Source organism: Xenopus tropicalis, chromosome 9, assembly GCF_000004195.4.
Source record: "Xenopus tropicalis strain Nigerian chromosome 9, UCB_Xtro_10.0, whole genome shotgun sequence".
Classification (NCBI taxonomy): domain Eukaryota; kingdom Metazoa; phylum Chordata; class Amphibia; order Anura; family Pipidae; genus Xenopus; species Xenopus tropicalis.
This window is the reverse complement of record NC_030685.2, coordinates 43,370,268-43,386,360: the sequence shown is the minus strand read 5'-3', so window position 1 is coordinate 43,386,360 and position 16,093 is coordinate 43,370,268. Positions and strand designations below refer to the sequence as shown.

General features: G+C 39.5%; 1 protein-coding gene across 3 annotated transcripts in view; it reads left to right on the top strand.

The window, feature by feature from the left end:
- The window catches only part of stat1 (signal transducer and activator of transcription 1), a 221,586-nt gene that overhangs the window by 148,446 nt on the left and 57,047 nt on the right, over window positions 1-16,093 (top strand). For all 3 annotated transcript variants that reach the window (XM_012970596.3, XM_018097153.2, NM_001079467.1), the window contains 3 exon segments: window positions 3,838-3,921; window positions 7,436-7,534; window positions 13,970-14,105. In XM_012970596.3, the coding sequence (XP_012826050.2) occupies window positions 3,838-3,921; window positions 7,436-7,534; window positions 13,970-14,105 (319 nt within the window).

The window sequence follows — 16,093 nt, the reverse complement described above, 5'->3', positions numbered from 1 at the left end:
TTTAAGGGCTTGTTCATAGAGGCTTTGGTAAATAAGCACTGATCGTTGTCAGTCTCCGACCTCACGGGAGCCGGCGCGCTATCAGCACGCAAGTTAGTATAGGCGGGTTGCCATAGCAACCCAATCGCTGTTCCGCTCACTGTATGTCCCAGCGCTAAATGTTCAAACCGCGAGGGACATTGGTATAGTAACAAGGGGATAAGGCAGTTAGGATGGTCATGTGTTACACGATCTTACCATCGGCTCGGTGGTAAGATCATGTAACACATGACCATCCTAACTGCCTTATCCCCTTGTTACTATACCAATCTGGGACCGTCTGGGTCATACTACCGACATTAAACGCCTTAAGCTATATGATTTTCTACGAGTAGGTGCGAGTTGCAGTATCTAATTCTTCACTTGGACCTGCACCCAGGCTATTGTGACCCGATTGACGTGAGTGCCGGCTCTCTCCTGATGCATATATATATATATATATATATATATATATATATATATATATATATATATATATATATATATATATATATATATATATATATATATATATATATATATATAAATGAAGAACAGAGTGCCGCACCACAGGGACTTTGAAAAAGAACAAAATATCTTATTTAATCCAACGTTACGAACACTAAGGGGCACATTCATGAAAACATTCACGAATATGCTTATGAAAAAATCGCATTAGTCACGATAATATTGTATTGGCGATCCGAAAGTCACAAAATTTTCGTACCCGAACAATCGTAAAATTCAGGAAAACCTTTCCGCCTTTGATCCTTCTCTGCATGATTTTGGAAGCCTCCCATAGGAATCAATGGCACTGTGCAGCTCCAACCTGGCCCAAGGAAAGTCAAGATACCGAAGCTTGAATGAATCTTTCGTACTCAGCGCGACAATAAGATTTTGTCGCAAAGTACGAAAAAGTTGCTCTGGCTGATTAGTAAATCTCCCCCTAAATGTGTTCAGAGACCCCCTGGGGGGTAGGGGACACGGCTGGCTGGGGCACCTGCAGGGCCCCTGGGGCGGGAGCCCCGGTGTGCCCTGCACCCCCCAGTCCGACCCTGCATAAGTATAACACACAAACGTAGCAAAAATACAAGTAGTATTTCAGGCACAAATTGTATCATGTCAGGATATGAGCCAGAGTGGAACAGAAACAGAAAAAACAAAAACCCAAAAGAAAAAATCTACCCGATCCGTACTACCAAACAGGAGCCCACGGTAACCACCGGTACCAGTAAATAAAAAAGTCATCATTTGGAGCCAAATAATATACAGCCATTGCCATGGTGTTGACCCACGGCAAAAAAAGGAAAAACATCACAGCAGAGGCACGTCAGTGGAATAAGTGGCAGCGCATTATTAAAAAAGGTTGAAACGAGCCACTTAGAGCAGATCAGTTCATGCACGTAGGTGGATACACAGCGCAATATAGGGCATAAAGCGAATTAGTGCTGGGAGACAGGGGCGCATCGGGGGAATAAGTTGTTCCATGCCCAATAGTAAAAACGACCTGCTTGAGGAAGAGAGTGCTTTGCCGTCGAAAAATGTTTAGCTATTGGTTGGTCTAGCACCCCCTCTTTTTAGTGGCCACAAGATCTCAGAGAACAAGACGAGACACAGAAACAGATGGCCGAGGAGGGGGAGCACCAATCCCAGACAAAAACCCCCTAGACCACCGCACAGCCAGGTGACCAGGAAACAGTAATTTTTAATCTGTCCAAGCATAATCTGACCAAACAGGAGATGTCTGTATTAACCAAGGGTTTGTCCTTTGTTCCAACGCACCATGCTGATCCTTTTAATCTTACCCAGGATGTCTTCAAGTTTACACAACGAGCCACTGACTCATTGTGTCATCCTGTGGCGGTGTATTTGGATCACTTTTTACAGCCCTTGGTGAGACACCATGGCAACGGCAAACTTTTTTGGCTCCAAATTATGACGTTTTTATTTACTGGTACCGGTTGTTACCATGGGCTCCTGGCTTATTTAACTCTGTTTGGTAGTACGGATCGGGTAGATTTTTATTTAATCTCAGTACTGATACCATTTAAGGCTTACACAAAGGTAAAACATGAAAGCAGCGAGACAGTTAGGGGTCCACACTGCGGGCTGCCAGTTGGACTGCACTGCCTTAGAAGATAATTTACATTAAACTTATCAACAGGGTTACAAAACAGTGTTAGTAGACAACAGCAAAATGATTTCCCCAAATTGAACCATTTGTAGTAAGTTATACATAAGTTGTTTACAACACCACTTTAGCTTTAGCACAAAGTGCACAAAACAGTAAGCTAATACCAGGTAACTCAATCACAGCAATTAATTTCAGTTACACTGGTGCACACCGCTTCAAACTAGTAGAAAAGAGGGGCAGTACACATCTAAAAAGCTTCATTATTGCTTTCCTCATTGTGCCCATTTGAAGCACTTAATATGACATGCAGCTTGCTCATTCGATAGATGATTACCAACTATATTACCATAAATATTGTACTTAGTTTTCTGATAGGTTACACCTTTAGATTTTTTTTGTGTGCATACCTGATTTGAGAATACTTAGAAGAGGCAAGTATTGAGAGGTCAAAAGGACATTTTTGTATTGTATATCTTGTAGTCCGTTTATTTGTATTCTTGGTAGGAATGTGGTCTTAAAATTTAAGCAAAACCTGTCTATATTAAATAAATATAGTAACATAGTAAGTCGGTATGAAAAAAGACATACGTCCATCACGTTCAACCATAATGACCATAATAACCTGCCTAACTTCTAGTTGATCCAGAGGAAGGCAAAAAAAAAAATTCCTTCCTGACTCCCAAGATGGCAATCGGACCAGTCCCTGGATCAACTTGTACTAAGAGCTATCTCCCATAACCCTGTATTCCCTCACCTGCTAAGAATCCATCCAGCCCCTTCTTAAAGCTATATAATGTATCAGCCAGCACAACTGATTCGGGAAGGGAATTCCACAACTTCACAGCTCTCACAGTAAAAAAACCTTGCAGAATATTTGAATGGACACGAGGGTGGGTGCCCTCATGTCCATTGGAAGGACCTACTGGTAAATAAAACATTAGGTTATTATATGATCCCCTTATATATTTATACATAGTTATCATGTCACCTCTTAAGCGCCTCTTCTCCAGTGTAAACAGACCCAACTTGGCCAGTCTTTCTTCATAACTGAGATTTTCCATACCCTTTATCAGCTTAGTTGCCCTTCTCTGGACCCTCTCTAACTCAATAATGTCCCGTTTGAGAACTGGAGACCAAAACTGAACAGCATATTCAAGATGGGGCCTTACCAGCGCTCTGTAAAGGGGAAGAATAACCCCCTCCTCCCGTGAATATATACCCCTTTTAATACAGCTCAAAACCTGTTTGCCCTTGCAGATGCTGCCTGGCATTGCCTGCTACAGCCAAGTTTATTATCTACAAGGACTCCAAGGTCCTTTTCCATTATGGATTTGCCTAGTGCAGTCCCATTAAAGGTATAAGTGGCTTGCATATTTTTACATCCCAGGTGCATGACCTTACATTTATCCACATTAAAATCTCATCTGCCACTTAGCCGCCCAGATTGCCAGTTGGTCAAGATCTTGCTGCAAGGATGCCACATCCTGGATAGAATAGGATAGACTGGTCTGCAGAGTTTTGTGTCATCTGCAAACACTGATACATTGCTTGTAATACCCTCCCCTAAGTCATTTATGAACAAGTTAAACAAAAGTGTACCCAGTACAGAACCCTGAGGGACCCCACTGAGTACAAATGTATTTATACATTTTTTACTCTATAATAATTGTTTATATGTTCTTTAGGGGCCACTTATTGTTACAGAAGAACTTCACTGTCTAAGTTTTGAGACACAGCTATGTCAGCTTGGATTAGTAGTTGATCTAGAGGTAAGTAACTGCTCAGTATTTTGTTAGACACTTGCTGTGTGTAGGATAAATTTAATATGTCATCCTCTAAATTTTAACATTTTAACCAAAATAAATAAATGCTTAATCTGTGAATAATCTGTTGAATCATCAAAAACAAAATAACTGAGAAAGGCAGTTAATATACCCTCAAATTTCAGCATAGTTGCAGTCTATTTTGCGCTCTAAAGTATTTTTTTTTTTTTGCAGGGGGGAGTGTGCAGAGTAGTTAGACACAAAGCCTATATGCCATGTTGTGAGAGTTGTGTAAAAAGGGAGACCACACCAGTGTATTTGACTAAATCTTCAATCTGGTTTAGACTCCTGCATGAAGAGAGACAGATTGTTGAGTGGGGATACTGACGAATACTTTGTTTATTTCAGAAATGGTATACGTTCACAGGCATCTATTATCCAGAATATTTTAAACCAGGAATGGCCCATTGTTCTTTCTGTAATAGTGCTATCAACAAGAATTTATATTCTTACAGTCTTATTACAAATGACAAGCAAATATTTTTTTAAGACAATAGTTGGAAATCGTATTTCCTTATTTTTGGATAATGGGTTTCCAGATAATATCTACATCCTTGTTGTAACCTGTGAGGAGCTTACAAATGTTAAAACAAAAAATGGACCATTGAATTGAAGAAGACCTGTGTGCTACTACATTACATTAACATTTATTTATAAAGCGCCAACATATTCCGCAGCGCTGTACAATAAGTGGGTTACATACATTGGACATACAGAGTAACATATAAAGCAATCAATAGAAGCATTTATACATTAAATAACCCCAGTATAATTTTTTTTGCCACAGATATGGATTTATGCATGCTAGTTAGGATCAGGTAGAGGATATTGTTTTATTACACAGAAAAAAATGTTATTTGTTTGAAATGGACTCTCTCTGGGAGATTGCCTTCCCGCAATTATAGGACTTTGAGGACGAGGAATCCCATACCTGTACTGAAGATTTCTACTTAACTGGCAACATTCATACATACTGAACTGTTGGAAATAGTGAAGGCTTATAGGAACATATTTTACAGTATATTGCACAATTGCAGAACAGGTAGGGGACCTGCTATCCAGAATGCTCAGGATCTGGGGTGTTCTGGATAAGGGATCTTTCCGTAATTTGGATCTCCATAACTTAGGTCTGCTAAAAATCATTTAAATATTGAATAAACCCTATAGGCTTATTTTTCCTCCAATAAGGATTAATTATATTTTAGTTGGGATCACGTACAAGGTACTGTTTTATAATAACAGAGAGAAAGGAAATCATTTTTATGTTGGGTTGAAAAACCCAACATACTGTTCTTCGACTTCAGCTTATTCTTCCGCTTTTTCTTCTTCTTATTCTTTGCGCCCCCCACTTTCTAAATGCTACTCCTCTTACGGCTTTGAATCCACACACCCCAAACTTGAATAACATAAAACTTGGGTCACCCCGAGTGAAACAGCGACATTTGTTGGATGACCCCAAAGTGGGAGGGGCCAACAACAGCCAATCAAATTTCACCCATTGATTTTATGGGGAAATTGAAACTGCTGCTAATCTTACAGCTTTGAGGCTACACTTGTGAGTACATATTCAATTTTTTTTTTGTTTTTTTTTAAAGTGGGCGCAGCCACCAGGAGCCACTCAGATTTTACCTATTGACTTTTCATGGGGAAATTCATCCTGCTGCCATTCTCACAGTATTAACCCCAGGGTCTCCAAACTTTTCACAGTTGGTCACTACGGACTGCAGTTTTAGTTTTAAAAAAGTGGGTGGAGCCACCAACAGCCAATCATATTTCACCTATAGCATTTTATTGGTTTGATGCCAGGGTTCCAAACTTTGCACAGTCAGTCACTGGGTGACTATGTACTCAAGGTTAGAAAAAGTGGGTGGGGCCTTCAAAAGCCAATCACATTTCTTTCATTGTTTTCAGTGGGGAAATTTTAACTGCTGCCATTCTCACATGTTTAATGTCAGGGTCCCCAACCTTTGCACAGTTTGTCAATGGATGACTATGTTCCAAGTTTAGAAAAGTGGGCTGGGCCAATCAGATTTCACCTATAGACTTCATATGTTTAAATTTAAACTGCTGCCATTCTTTAAATATTGATACTAAGGTCCCCAAACTTTGCAAAACTAGTCACCAGGTAACTGCGGGTCAGAGTTAGAAAAAGTGGGTGGAGCCACCAACAGCCAATCCGATTTTAACTATTGATTTCCAATGGTGAAATTCAGCCTGCTGCCATTCTCACCTTATTAACCCCCTTTGCAGAGCTAGTCACCAGGTAACTGTGGTTCAGAGTTAGAAAAAGTGGGTGGAGCCACCAACAGCCAATCAGATTGGGGAAATTTAGCCTGCTGCCATTCTCACAGTATTAACACCAGGGTCACTAGGGGACTGCATTTTTAGGTCTTTAACAGTGGGCGGAGCCACCAACAGCCAATCACATTTCACCTTTTTACTTTCAATGGTGAAGTGTTTTCAATTTAAAATGCTGTCATTCTCACACTATTTATGCCAGGGTGCCCACTGTTTGACTTCAACTCAAGGCTAGAAAAAGTGGGCACACCCACCAACCACCAATCACAATTTACCTATTGACTTTTATTGGTTTAAATTTACACTGCTGCCATTCTTTAACTATTAATCCTAGGGTCCATAAACTTTGCAGAGTTAGTCACTGGGTAACTGCAGTTCCAGGTTAGAAAAAGTGGGAGGAGCCACCAACCGCCAATCAGATGCCACGCATTGACTTTCAGTGGGAAAATTTAAATTGCTGCCATTCAGACACTATTAAAACCAGAGTCCCCAAACTTTGGTTAGAAAAAGTGGGCAGAGCCAACAACAGATCAGATTTCATTCGGTGACTTCACGTTTTTCAACCCAACATGAAGTTTGTTTAGAATTAGAATTATTTGCTTATAATGAAGTCTACGGGAGATGGCCTTCCCGTAATTTGGAACTTTCTGGATAATGGGTTTCCGGATAAGGGATCCCATACTGGTACTGTAGATCTATATTCTGATTTTGTTTATTTTCTGTTTTTTTCTTCTGTTTTTTTTTTTGTTCCCCATACAGTTAGAACAATGAAAGCCAAATTCAATTTACCCTTGGTCAATGAGGCCACCAACATGCAGGTTTAGGCTGATGGCAGATGTGGCGTAGGGCTGATATTTTTGGTAAGCAGGAAAAAAACACTTGGCGAAAATACAGCCCTACACCTGCTACTTGTGCCTGCACCCGAATGAATGAGATACGCTTGGGTGCAGGCACATGTAGCTGATATACGCAAAAAAATGTGAGAGAATGCAAAGTCTCGCTTTTTTTTGTGTAGGGACGCCACGTCTGCCATCAGCCTTGGTCACTGAAGTATGCCTAACGAATCTCCCCAGGTGTTTGGATTTCGTTGTCCTTTAAATCAAGAAATTGATATGAAACAAATTTGTCCTAATCAGTGTATTTTTCCATTCTGTCACAACAGACTTCATCACTTCCTATTGTGGTTATATCCAATGTCAGTCAGCTTCCCAGTGGATGGGCCTCCATACTGTGGTACAACATGCTTACTTCTGAGACAAAGGTATTAAAAGATTTGCAACGTGAGAAGAAGTTTTCAATATGAACTAGAGATTATATAAAACTCTTAAAGGGGGTGATTTATCAATGTTTGAGCTTGATTTTTTTTTTTCAAGTATTTTAGAGCTAAAACTTGTGTGGTTATGTAGAAGCTAATGGGAGTTGTCCTAGGCAAAGTCAAGCCATATTTTCAATTTGAGATTTATCCTTTTAAAAAGTAAAAAATTTGCAGTATTCCAGCTTTTTTATTCTAACGAATTATAAATAAGCAAGCAGTTGAATTTTTTTTTTAAAATGCAAGATTATGCGAATTAGAAAAACAGTCTTGAATTCACAAACTCGAAAATTTATAAATAAACCCATAAATAATAATTTGTCACCAAAGTATAAAATGTATATGAAGTAAGAATACATTGAGGAACATAAGTATTTGAATACCCTGCGATTTTGCAAGTTCATGGAGGGGTCTGAAATTCACATTGTACCTACCATATATACTTAATATACTTGAGTATAAGCCGAGTTTTTCAGCACTAAAAATGTGCTGAAAAATTAACCCTCGGCTTATACTCGAGTATGTGCTGTTGGTCAGTGTGCTTGCTGTTGTGACTCGCACCACCGCCCCACCCCCCCCCCCCCCCTGTGACCGGATGTGGGTGCGTGTTCGCGGAGGGACACCCGTTTCTCACCTTACAAGCTCCAGCGGCCCATTTCCCAGGCTGTGCTATGGATCAGGTTGTAGGTGCGCTGGAGGGGGCAGATAGAGAGAATGACAGAGAGGGGTGCAATTGTGCCTGCTTCCCCCTCTACCGGCCCACACTCGCTCGCACAGCTGAGCAGCCCTCCGGAGCCGCAGGGTCCTAGCGCCGTAATATGACTCCCTCTCTCTGTGTGCTCTGGAAATACTGCCCCCTGCTGCTGCTGCACGGAACTTAACATACATGTTAACATGCGTTCCATTCTAGAGCTGGAAGCAGAGTGATTGTGGTGAGTAGAACGTTTAACACTTTATGCTGCTGGATTGGTGACTGAAGGGTTCCCCCCCCCCCCTTAGTGGACTTAGTGCTCCTGCCTACATTTAACTATCTGTCATGGGGGGATTTCTTATATGTTCAACTTGGCACAGCATCTGACGTGTTCGCCACCCCTGATACAGACGCACTTTCCTTCTTATAGTCACCTGCCCCTGGCTGCTTCTCTCATTAGAATAACCAGCTGGAATATTCCATGTAGTGATGTGTAAGTTGCTGTGTTCTAATTAAACGCAAAAAACTCCCTACGAAAAATGTACAACTGCACCGAGCTGGAGCCCAAAGTGATGTTCTTGTTCCCCCCACTCCCTGCTGCTCGGCAAAATGAAAGGTACAAGGATTGCGTGATTGGCAGAGCAAGCATGGAGCCTGCTGTTCTGAAAGCCTCTGCTGCTGAAACCTAATACTGATTTTTGGTCCGATAAAAAGAGGATCCTACTTACAGCACAAAACAAAGCACCCATGTTACAGCCTGCCTTGGCTGCTCTGACAGGTACCATGTGCAGGGAGAGGCTTCCAGAGCTAGAGTTCCTTAACCCATTAATTGATCACTGCAAGTCATTACAGGCTTTATGTAATGGTCTCTGCACCTGCTGTAGCATTTTTCTTTCCCTAAAGTTATCTATTATTTATTTATCTGTTATTTATTTGATTATTGAAACTTAGCAGTAGCGGCTGCATTTTCTACCCTAGGCTTATACTCGAGTCAATACGTTTTTCAAGTTTTCTTAGGTAAAATTAGGTACCTCGGCTTATATTCGGATCGGCTTATACTCGAGTATATACGGTACATTCCCACTGTGAGAGACAGCATTTAAAAAAAAAATCAGGAAATCACATTTTATGATTTTTAAAGAATTATTATTATTATTATTTGTATTGCACTGCTGCACATAAGTATTTGAACACCTGAGAAAATCAGTGTTAATATTTGGTACAGAAGCCTTTGTTTGCAAAGTCAAACGTTTCCTGTAGTTCTTGACCAGGTCTGCACACACCGTCAAAGGTACTTCTTCAGGGCAGTACTAGTATATTTTACAACATAACTTCATAAACACCTTTCCTCCTAATATCTAAATAAATATCTAACCCACGAAATGTGGGGTGGTATATGGTATGCTTGGGCCTCTGTACCGTTAGGGGGGGTCTTATGGCACATAATATACATACCGGGTGCTTATATTGCAGTAGCCAGAGTGTCAGAAGTGAAAATTTGTATAAAGTAAATAGTGAAAATTTGTATGCAGTATTTTCATTTGCATATTGGTCATTAAACTGTTCAGTAGACCCTTGGTGTTCATATTTAGATTTTTGGAAACTAAATGGTTTTCTAGGGTCTCTGTACTATATTCTCTGTACTATATAGTGGTCTTATGGCACATAATACACTGTGCATTATTACATTATTGGTTTGATGCAAAGGTTCCCAAACTTTGCACAGTCAGTCATTGGGTGACTACATACTCAAGGTGAAGGAAAGTGGGCGGGGCCACCAAAAGCCAATCACATTTCTTTCATCGTTTTCAGTGGGGAAATTTTAACTGCTGCCATTCTCACATGTTTAATGTCAGGATCCCCAAACTTTGCACAGTTTGTCACTGGGTGACAAGTTTAGAAAAGTGGGTGGGGCCAACAACAGCCAATCAGATTTCACCTATAGAGTTCATATGTTTAAATTTAAACTGCTACCATTTGCCTTTGCAGAGCTAGTCACCAGGTAACTGTGGTTCAGAGTTAGAAAAAGTGGGTGGAGCCACCAACAGCCAATCAGATTGAGAAAATTCAGCCTGCTGCCATTCTCACAGTATTAACACCAGGGTCACTAGGGGACTGCATGTTTAGGTTTTAAAAAGTGGACCGAGCCACCAACAGCCAATCAGATTTCACCTATTGAATTTTATTGGTTTGATGCCAGGGTTCAGTCACTGGCTCGTTACATATTCAGGGTTAGAACAAGTGGGTGGAGCCACCAACAGCCAATTCATTTCCACCCATTAAATTTCATTGGTTTATATTTTTAAACTGATGCCATAATTTAAGTATTAATTCCAGGGTTGTTAAACTTTTCAGAGTTAGTCACTGGGTATAAAAAAAAAGGGGGTGGGGCCACCATCAGTCAATCGCATTTCACCTATTTACTTTCAATGGTGAAGTGTAAAATGCTGTCAGTCTCACAATTTTTATGCCTGAGTCCCCAAACCTTGCAAAGTTGGTCACAGGGGGACTGCAGTTAAAAAAAATTGGCTGTTGGGGGTCCAACCCACTTTTCCTATCAGATTTCATCCATTGAATTTTATTGGTTTAAATTTAAAATGCTGTCATTCTCACACTATTTATGCCAGGATGCCCACTGTTGTCACTGGGTGACTTCGACTCAAGGTTAGAAAAAGTGAGCACACCCACCAACCTCCAATCACAATTTACCTATTGACTTTTATTGGTTTAAATTTAAACTGCGGCCGTTCTTTAACTTTTAATACTAGGGTCCCTAAACTTTTCAGAGTTAGTCACTGAGTAACTGCAGTTTCAAGTTAGAAAAAGGGGGCGGAGCCACCATCCGCCAATCAGATGTCACTCATTGGCTTTCAGTGGAGAAATTTAAATTGCTGCAATTCAGTCTCTCCAAACTTTGCACAGTGGTTTTTACTATATAACTGTGGTCCAATGTTAGAAAAAGTGGGCAGGGCCAACAACAGATCAGATTTCATTCAGTGACTTCACGTTTTTCAACCCAATATGAAGTTTGTTCTCAAACTTCACTTTCTAGTTACAATCTGGCCTCTTTGTAAAGTTTGTGTTCAAATTTATAATAGTTATATATAATATAAATATATATAATGTAAATATTATATAAATAATACAAATGTGAGGTTTGCTGCACATGCCAGTAATTTTCACCTTAAACGCAGCTGCTTTGACTAAAACAGCTGGAAGTGAAAGGGGTGAAATGGAAATTGTACTGCCAGACAGTTTTTAAACATTTTGCAATTTAGGGGGACTATTAGTTTACCCAGGAAAACAATAGTGGTTTTTTCAGGACAACCTATTCAAAATATGGTTGAATATACCAAAAACAAAAATTATTTTATGGACGAAAATGCAACTGATTTGGAAAGTCCCATATCTTTTTAACGCGCCAATAACAAATATATATAGTTTTATGGAGATTTCTCACTTGTATAGGTCAAAAACTCCCAGCAATACACTACCAAATTTCCAAAGCACTGCTTCAGAAAGCTGCATAATTTAGATTTCAAGGCCAAAAATTCCACTAACTTATCCCAGAAAAGTATTCTTTTTATTTTTGGAAAGAACAGATTCTGGGGAATCCAGAATCGGTAGATGATGATTGATAGATAGATAGATAGATAGATCTATCATTATCTTATATGAAAGCACACACACATAAAGTGAAACAAGTGATTTACAGTTTACAGGGGGCCATGTCAAAAAGTGTAAATTCCAGGAAACAAAATCTAGAATGAAAAAAATATATTTTACCTTTTAGGGACTGGGGAAGGGGAGGAAAACAAACAAAAAATGATATATATATATTAGGGATGCAGTGAATCCAGGATTCGGTTCGGGATTTGGCCAAGATTCTGCCTTTTTATGATCAAGTATTTATAGTATATAAATAAGTATGTATAATACTTTTCATAATTAAAAGGAATACTATGAATACTTGATCCTGAAATAAGTATATAAATGTGATGTGATCACGTCTGCTGCTTGGAGGTCGGTCCTGCGACAATCACATCACAGGACCAACATGACAAGCCCCCCTGGCTCGTTTCCCAGGGGGTTGTCATTGCTCCGTACTCTGAAACCTTTATCTGCAATATCTGCAATCAAACTTATAGCATACATTACATAGGGCTGAAAACAGACCATCAAGTTCAACCCTTCCAAGTAAACCCAGCATACACAACCTATTCTTACCAATTTATACACTCACATTCATAAACTATGTATACAAACATTAATACTGTAACTGTAGATATAAATATCACAATAGCCTTGGATACTATGTTTGTTCAAGAGCTCATCCAGGCATGCCATTACAACATCACTAGGAAGGGCATTCCACAACCTTACTGCCCTTACCATGAAAACCACCTACGCTGCTTCAAATGGAAGCTCCATTCCTCTAATCTAAAGGAGTGGCCTCTGGTGTGTTGATCGTTTTTATGGGAAAAAAGAACATCCCCTATCTGCCTATAATGCAAGCGCCTTTTTTTCCCAGAGAAAACAACTCCAACCTTGACAGTCTAACCTCATAGTTTAAATCTTCCATCCCCTTTACCAGTTTAGTTGCATGTCTCTGCACTCTCTCCAGCTCATTAAAATCCTTTTTGAGGACTGGAGCCCAAAACTGCACTGCATACTCAAGGCACAGAGCTATAGAGGTCTATAAGAGGCAAAATTATGTTTTCATCCCTTGAGTCAATGCCCCTTTTTTTTTTTTATACAAGACAGCACTTTATTTGCTTTAGTAGCCACTGAATGACATTGCCTGGAATTAGACAACTTGTTATCTACAAACCCCCCAGATCCTTCCCCATTAAGGATACCCCCAACACACTACCATTTGGTAGATGGCTTGTGTTTATATTATTTCTACCAAAATGCATAACTTTGCACTTGTCCACATTGAACCTCATTTTCCAGTTTGCTGCCCAGTTTCTCAATTTTGTCAAATCGCTCTGCAAAGTGGCTGCATCCGGCATGGAATTTATAGTTTTGCACAATTTAGTGTCATCATCAAAAATAGAAACAGTACTTTCTATGCCCACCTCCAGGTCATTAATAAACAAGTTAAAAAGCAAAGGACCAAGGACTGACCCCTGCGGTACTCCACTAGCAACACTGGTCCAATTAGAAAATGTTCCATTTTTCCATTTACGACCACACTTTGTAATCTATCCTTCAGCCATTTCTCTATCCAATTACAAATATTATGTTCTAGGCCAATATTCCTCAATTTGATCATTAACCTTCTGTGAGGTACTGTATCAAACGCAAAGTCCAAGTATAGATGACATCAACTGCCATTCCAGCATCGAGGTTTCTGCTCACCTCCTCAAAAAAGGCAACTAAATTAGTCTGGCAAGATCTGTTATGCATCAAACCATGCTGGCACAAACTTACAGTATTGTGAACTGCAATGTATTCAAGTACCCTATCCTTTATTACCCCTTCCAAAAGCTTTCCTACTACTGATGTTAGACTAACAGGCCTATAGTTTTCAGACTGATAACAACTTTTTTTTTTACCATATGTGCTTGGCAGCTGAAAGGTCAATAGTTTGCATGTTTCAAAATGGAAACAATTTAAGATAAGGGTGTATTTTGGGAAAATTAAGTATTACATTCATTTTTTTTTTCTTATTCCTTATATTTTCACAGAATGTTTCATTTTTTCTGAACCCACCAGCAGCCAGATGGCCACTTCTGTCTGATGTTCTTAGTTGGCAGTTCTCTTCTGTAACAAAGAGAGGACTTAATGCAGACCAACTGAGCATGCTCGGAGAGAAACTTTTAGGTAAGAGAGAAATTATACTTCACTTTCTTTGTGCACATTACATGTACCCGAATCATTGCTTGCTTTCAAGTAATTGTAAGGTTTATATTACACATGCTGTTTCTTCTCTGGCAGATAATACAGAATGCTTTGCTGAATAAATATTTGTCTGTCATCAAGTAATGACATGAACAGTCTTCACTGACAGAGTGAGCTCATGGGTCATATTTAATCATGAGCTTAAAGGGGAACCTTTGCAAAAATGAAAATTTAATATAAACTTTACCTCATTGAAATAAGAAAAATCTAAATATAATCAATTATATCCCTATCAGCAATTTGTATTATATTCCTTTTGGGGGTTCCCTTTGCCTAGGGAATGTATTAGAGCTCACTCTTTCTGGCCAAAATGTTAGGCACCCCCCAGTGATTGTAATCACTCTCTTGCAGCTCCCCGGGCTAGTGCAGTTCTAACAGGAGCACCAGTCCAGGGTAAATACAAGAGAGCAATCCTCTATCTTCTTCTATCTTCGTGCCGCTTGCGAATGTGTAGTAGAGTGAAAAGCCATCTTTTTCACTCGAATGCGCATGCGTCGGCCCCAGGATACAATACCACCCAGAATTTACTCTTTTAACTTAAGAAATTGTACACATGTTGCCAGCTATACATTATGTTTAACCCTTTAAGTGCCAGCCGAATTCGTCATTTCAGTTCCCCCCAGTGCCAGACGTTTTGTGAACATTCTGTGCTCTCTCAACGTAGGGGCTTTTACTGGGGGCAGGGTTAAGTTTAGGTAGGCAAACTATATATTGTTTTTTTCAGGAGAACCTGAGCTTTCCAAATCTACCTGTGTTTTTGTGTATTTCCACTTCTGGAACAAGATTTAGAGCTTGAAATACAAAAAAAAAAAGAAAAAATGCTATTTTTCATGATATAAGGATATCTACCAGAAACACATTTTATTTTATGGACAAAAATTCAACTGATTTGGAAAGCCTCATGTCTCCCGAACGTGCCAATACCTGATATGTATAGTTTTATTGAGATTTCTGACTTCTATAGATCAAAAACTCCCAGCAGTAAATTACTAAATTTTCAAAGCATTACAGCAGAATACGGCATACTTTACATTCCAAAGCCAAAAATCCTGGAACATTAGGTTTACCCCAGGAAACCATACATTTTTGAAAACTACACATTCTGACGAATCCGAAATGGGTAACTATATCTTCCAACTCCTAAGTACCAAACGGCAATGCTTTACTGAATTTAGCATTTTCTATAAAAAATTATGAAAATTCTAAAAAATCACCTCAAATCTTCCATTTTCAAGCACCTTATCTCCCACATAACATTAGGTACGAAGAAAACACACCCTAAATATGAAAGCCAGGGGTCCACTGAACAGTTTGATGCCCATTGTGCATAGGATCCCCGATGTATCTGGAATTTAGAGACCCCAAAAGGAAGTTAGTACATACAAATTGCCCAGGAGATCTCTTTAGCTACTGAAAATTCAACACATTTACTGCATTTTCTGTGGGGTAAAAACACAAAAAAATACATTGACCCCCAAAAATCATATATTTTTGGAAAGTACACATTCGGACAAATTCAAAATTGGTACCCATGTCTTTCTACTCCAAACTACTGAGTCGCAATTCTTTCCCAAAATTGCCAGTTTTGATGAAATACCTAAAAATCACATCAAATCTTCCACTTTCAAGCACCTTATCTCCCACATAACATTAGGTACCAAAAGAACACACCCTAAATATGAAAGCCAAGGGTCCGCTGAACAGTTTGATGCCCATTGTGCATAGGAACACCAATGTATCTGGCATTTAGAGACCCCATAAGGAAGTTAGTGCATACAAATTGCCCAGGAGATCTCTTTAGCTACTGAAAATTCAATCCGTTTACTGCATTTTCTGTGGGGTAAAAACCCAAAAAAATACATTGACCCCCCAAAACCATATATTTTTGGAAAGTACACATTCGGGCGAAT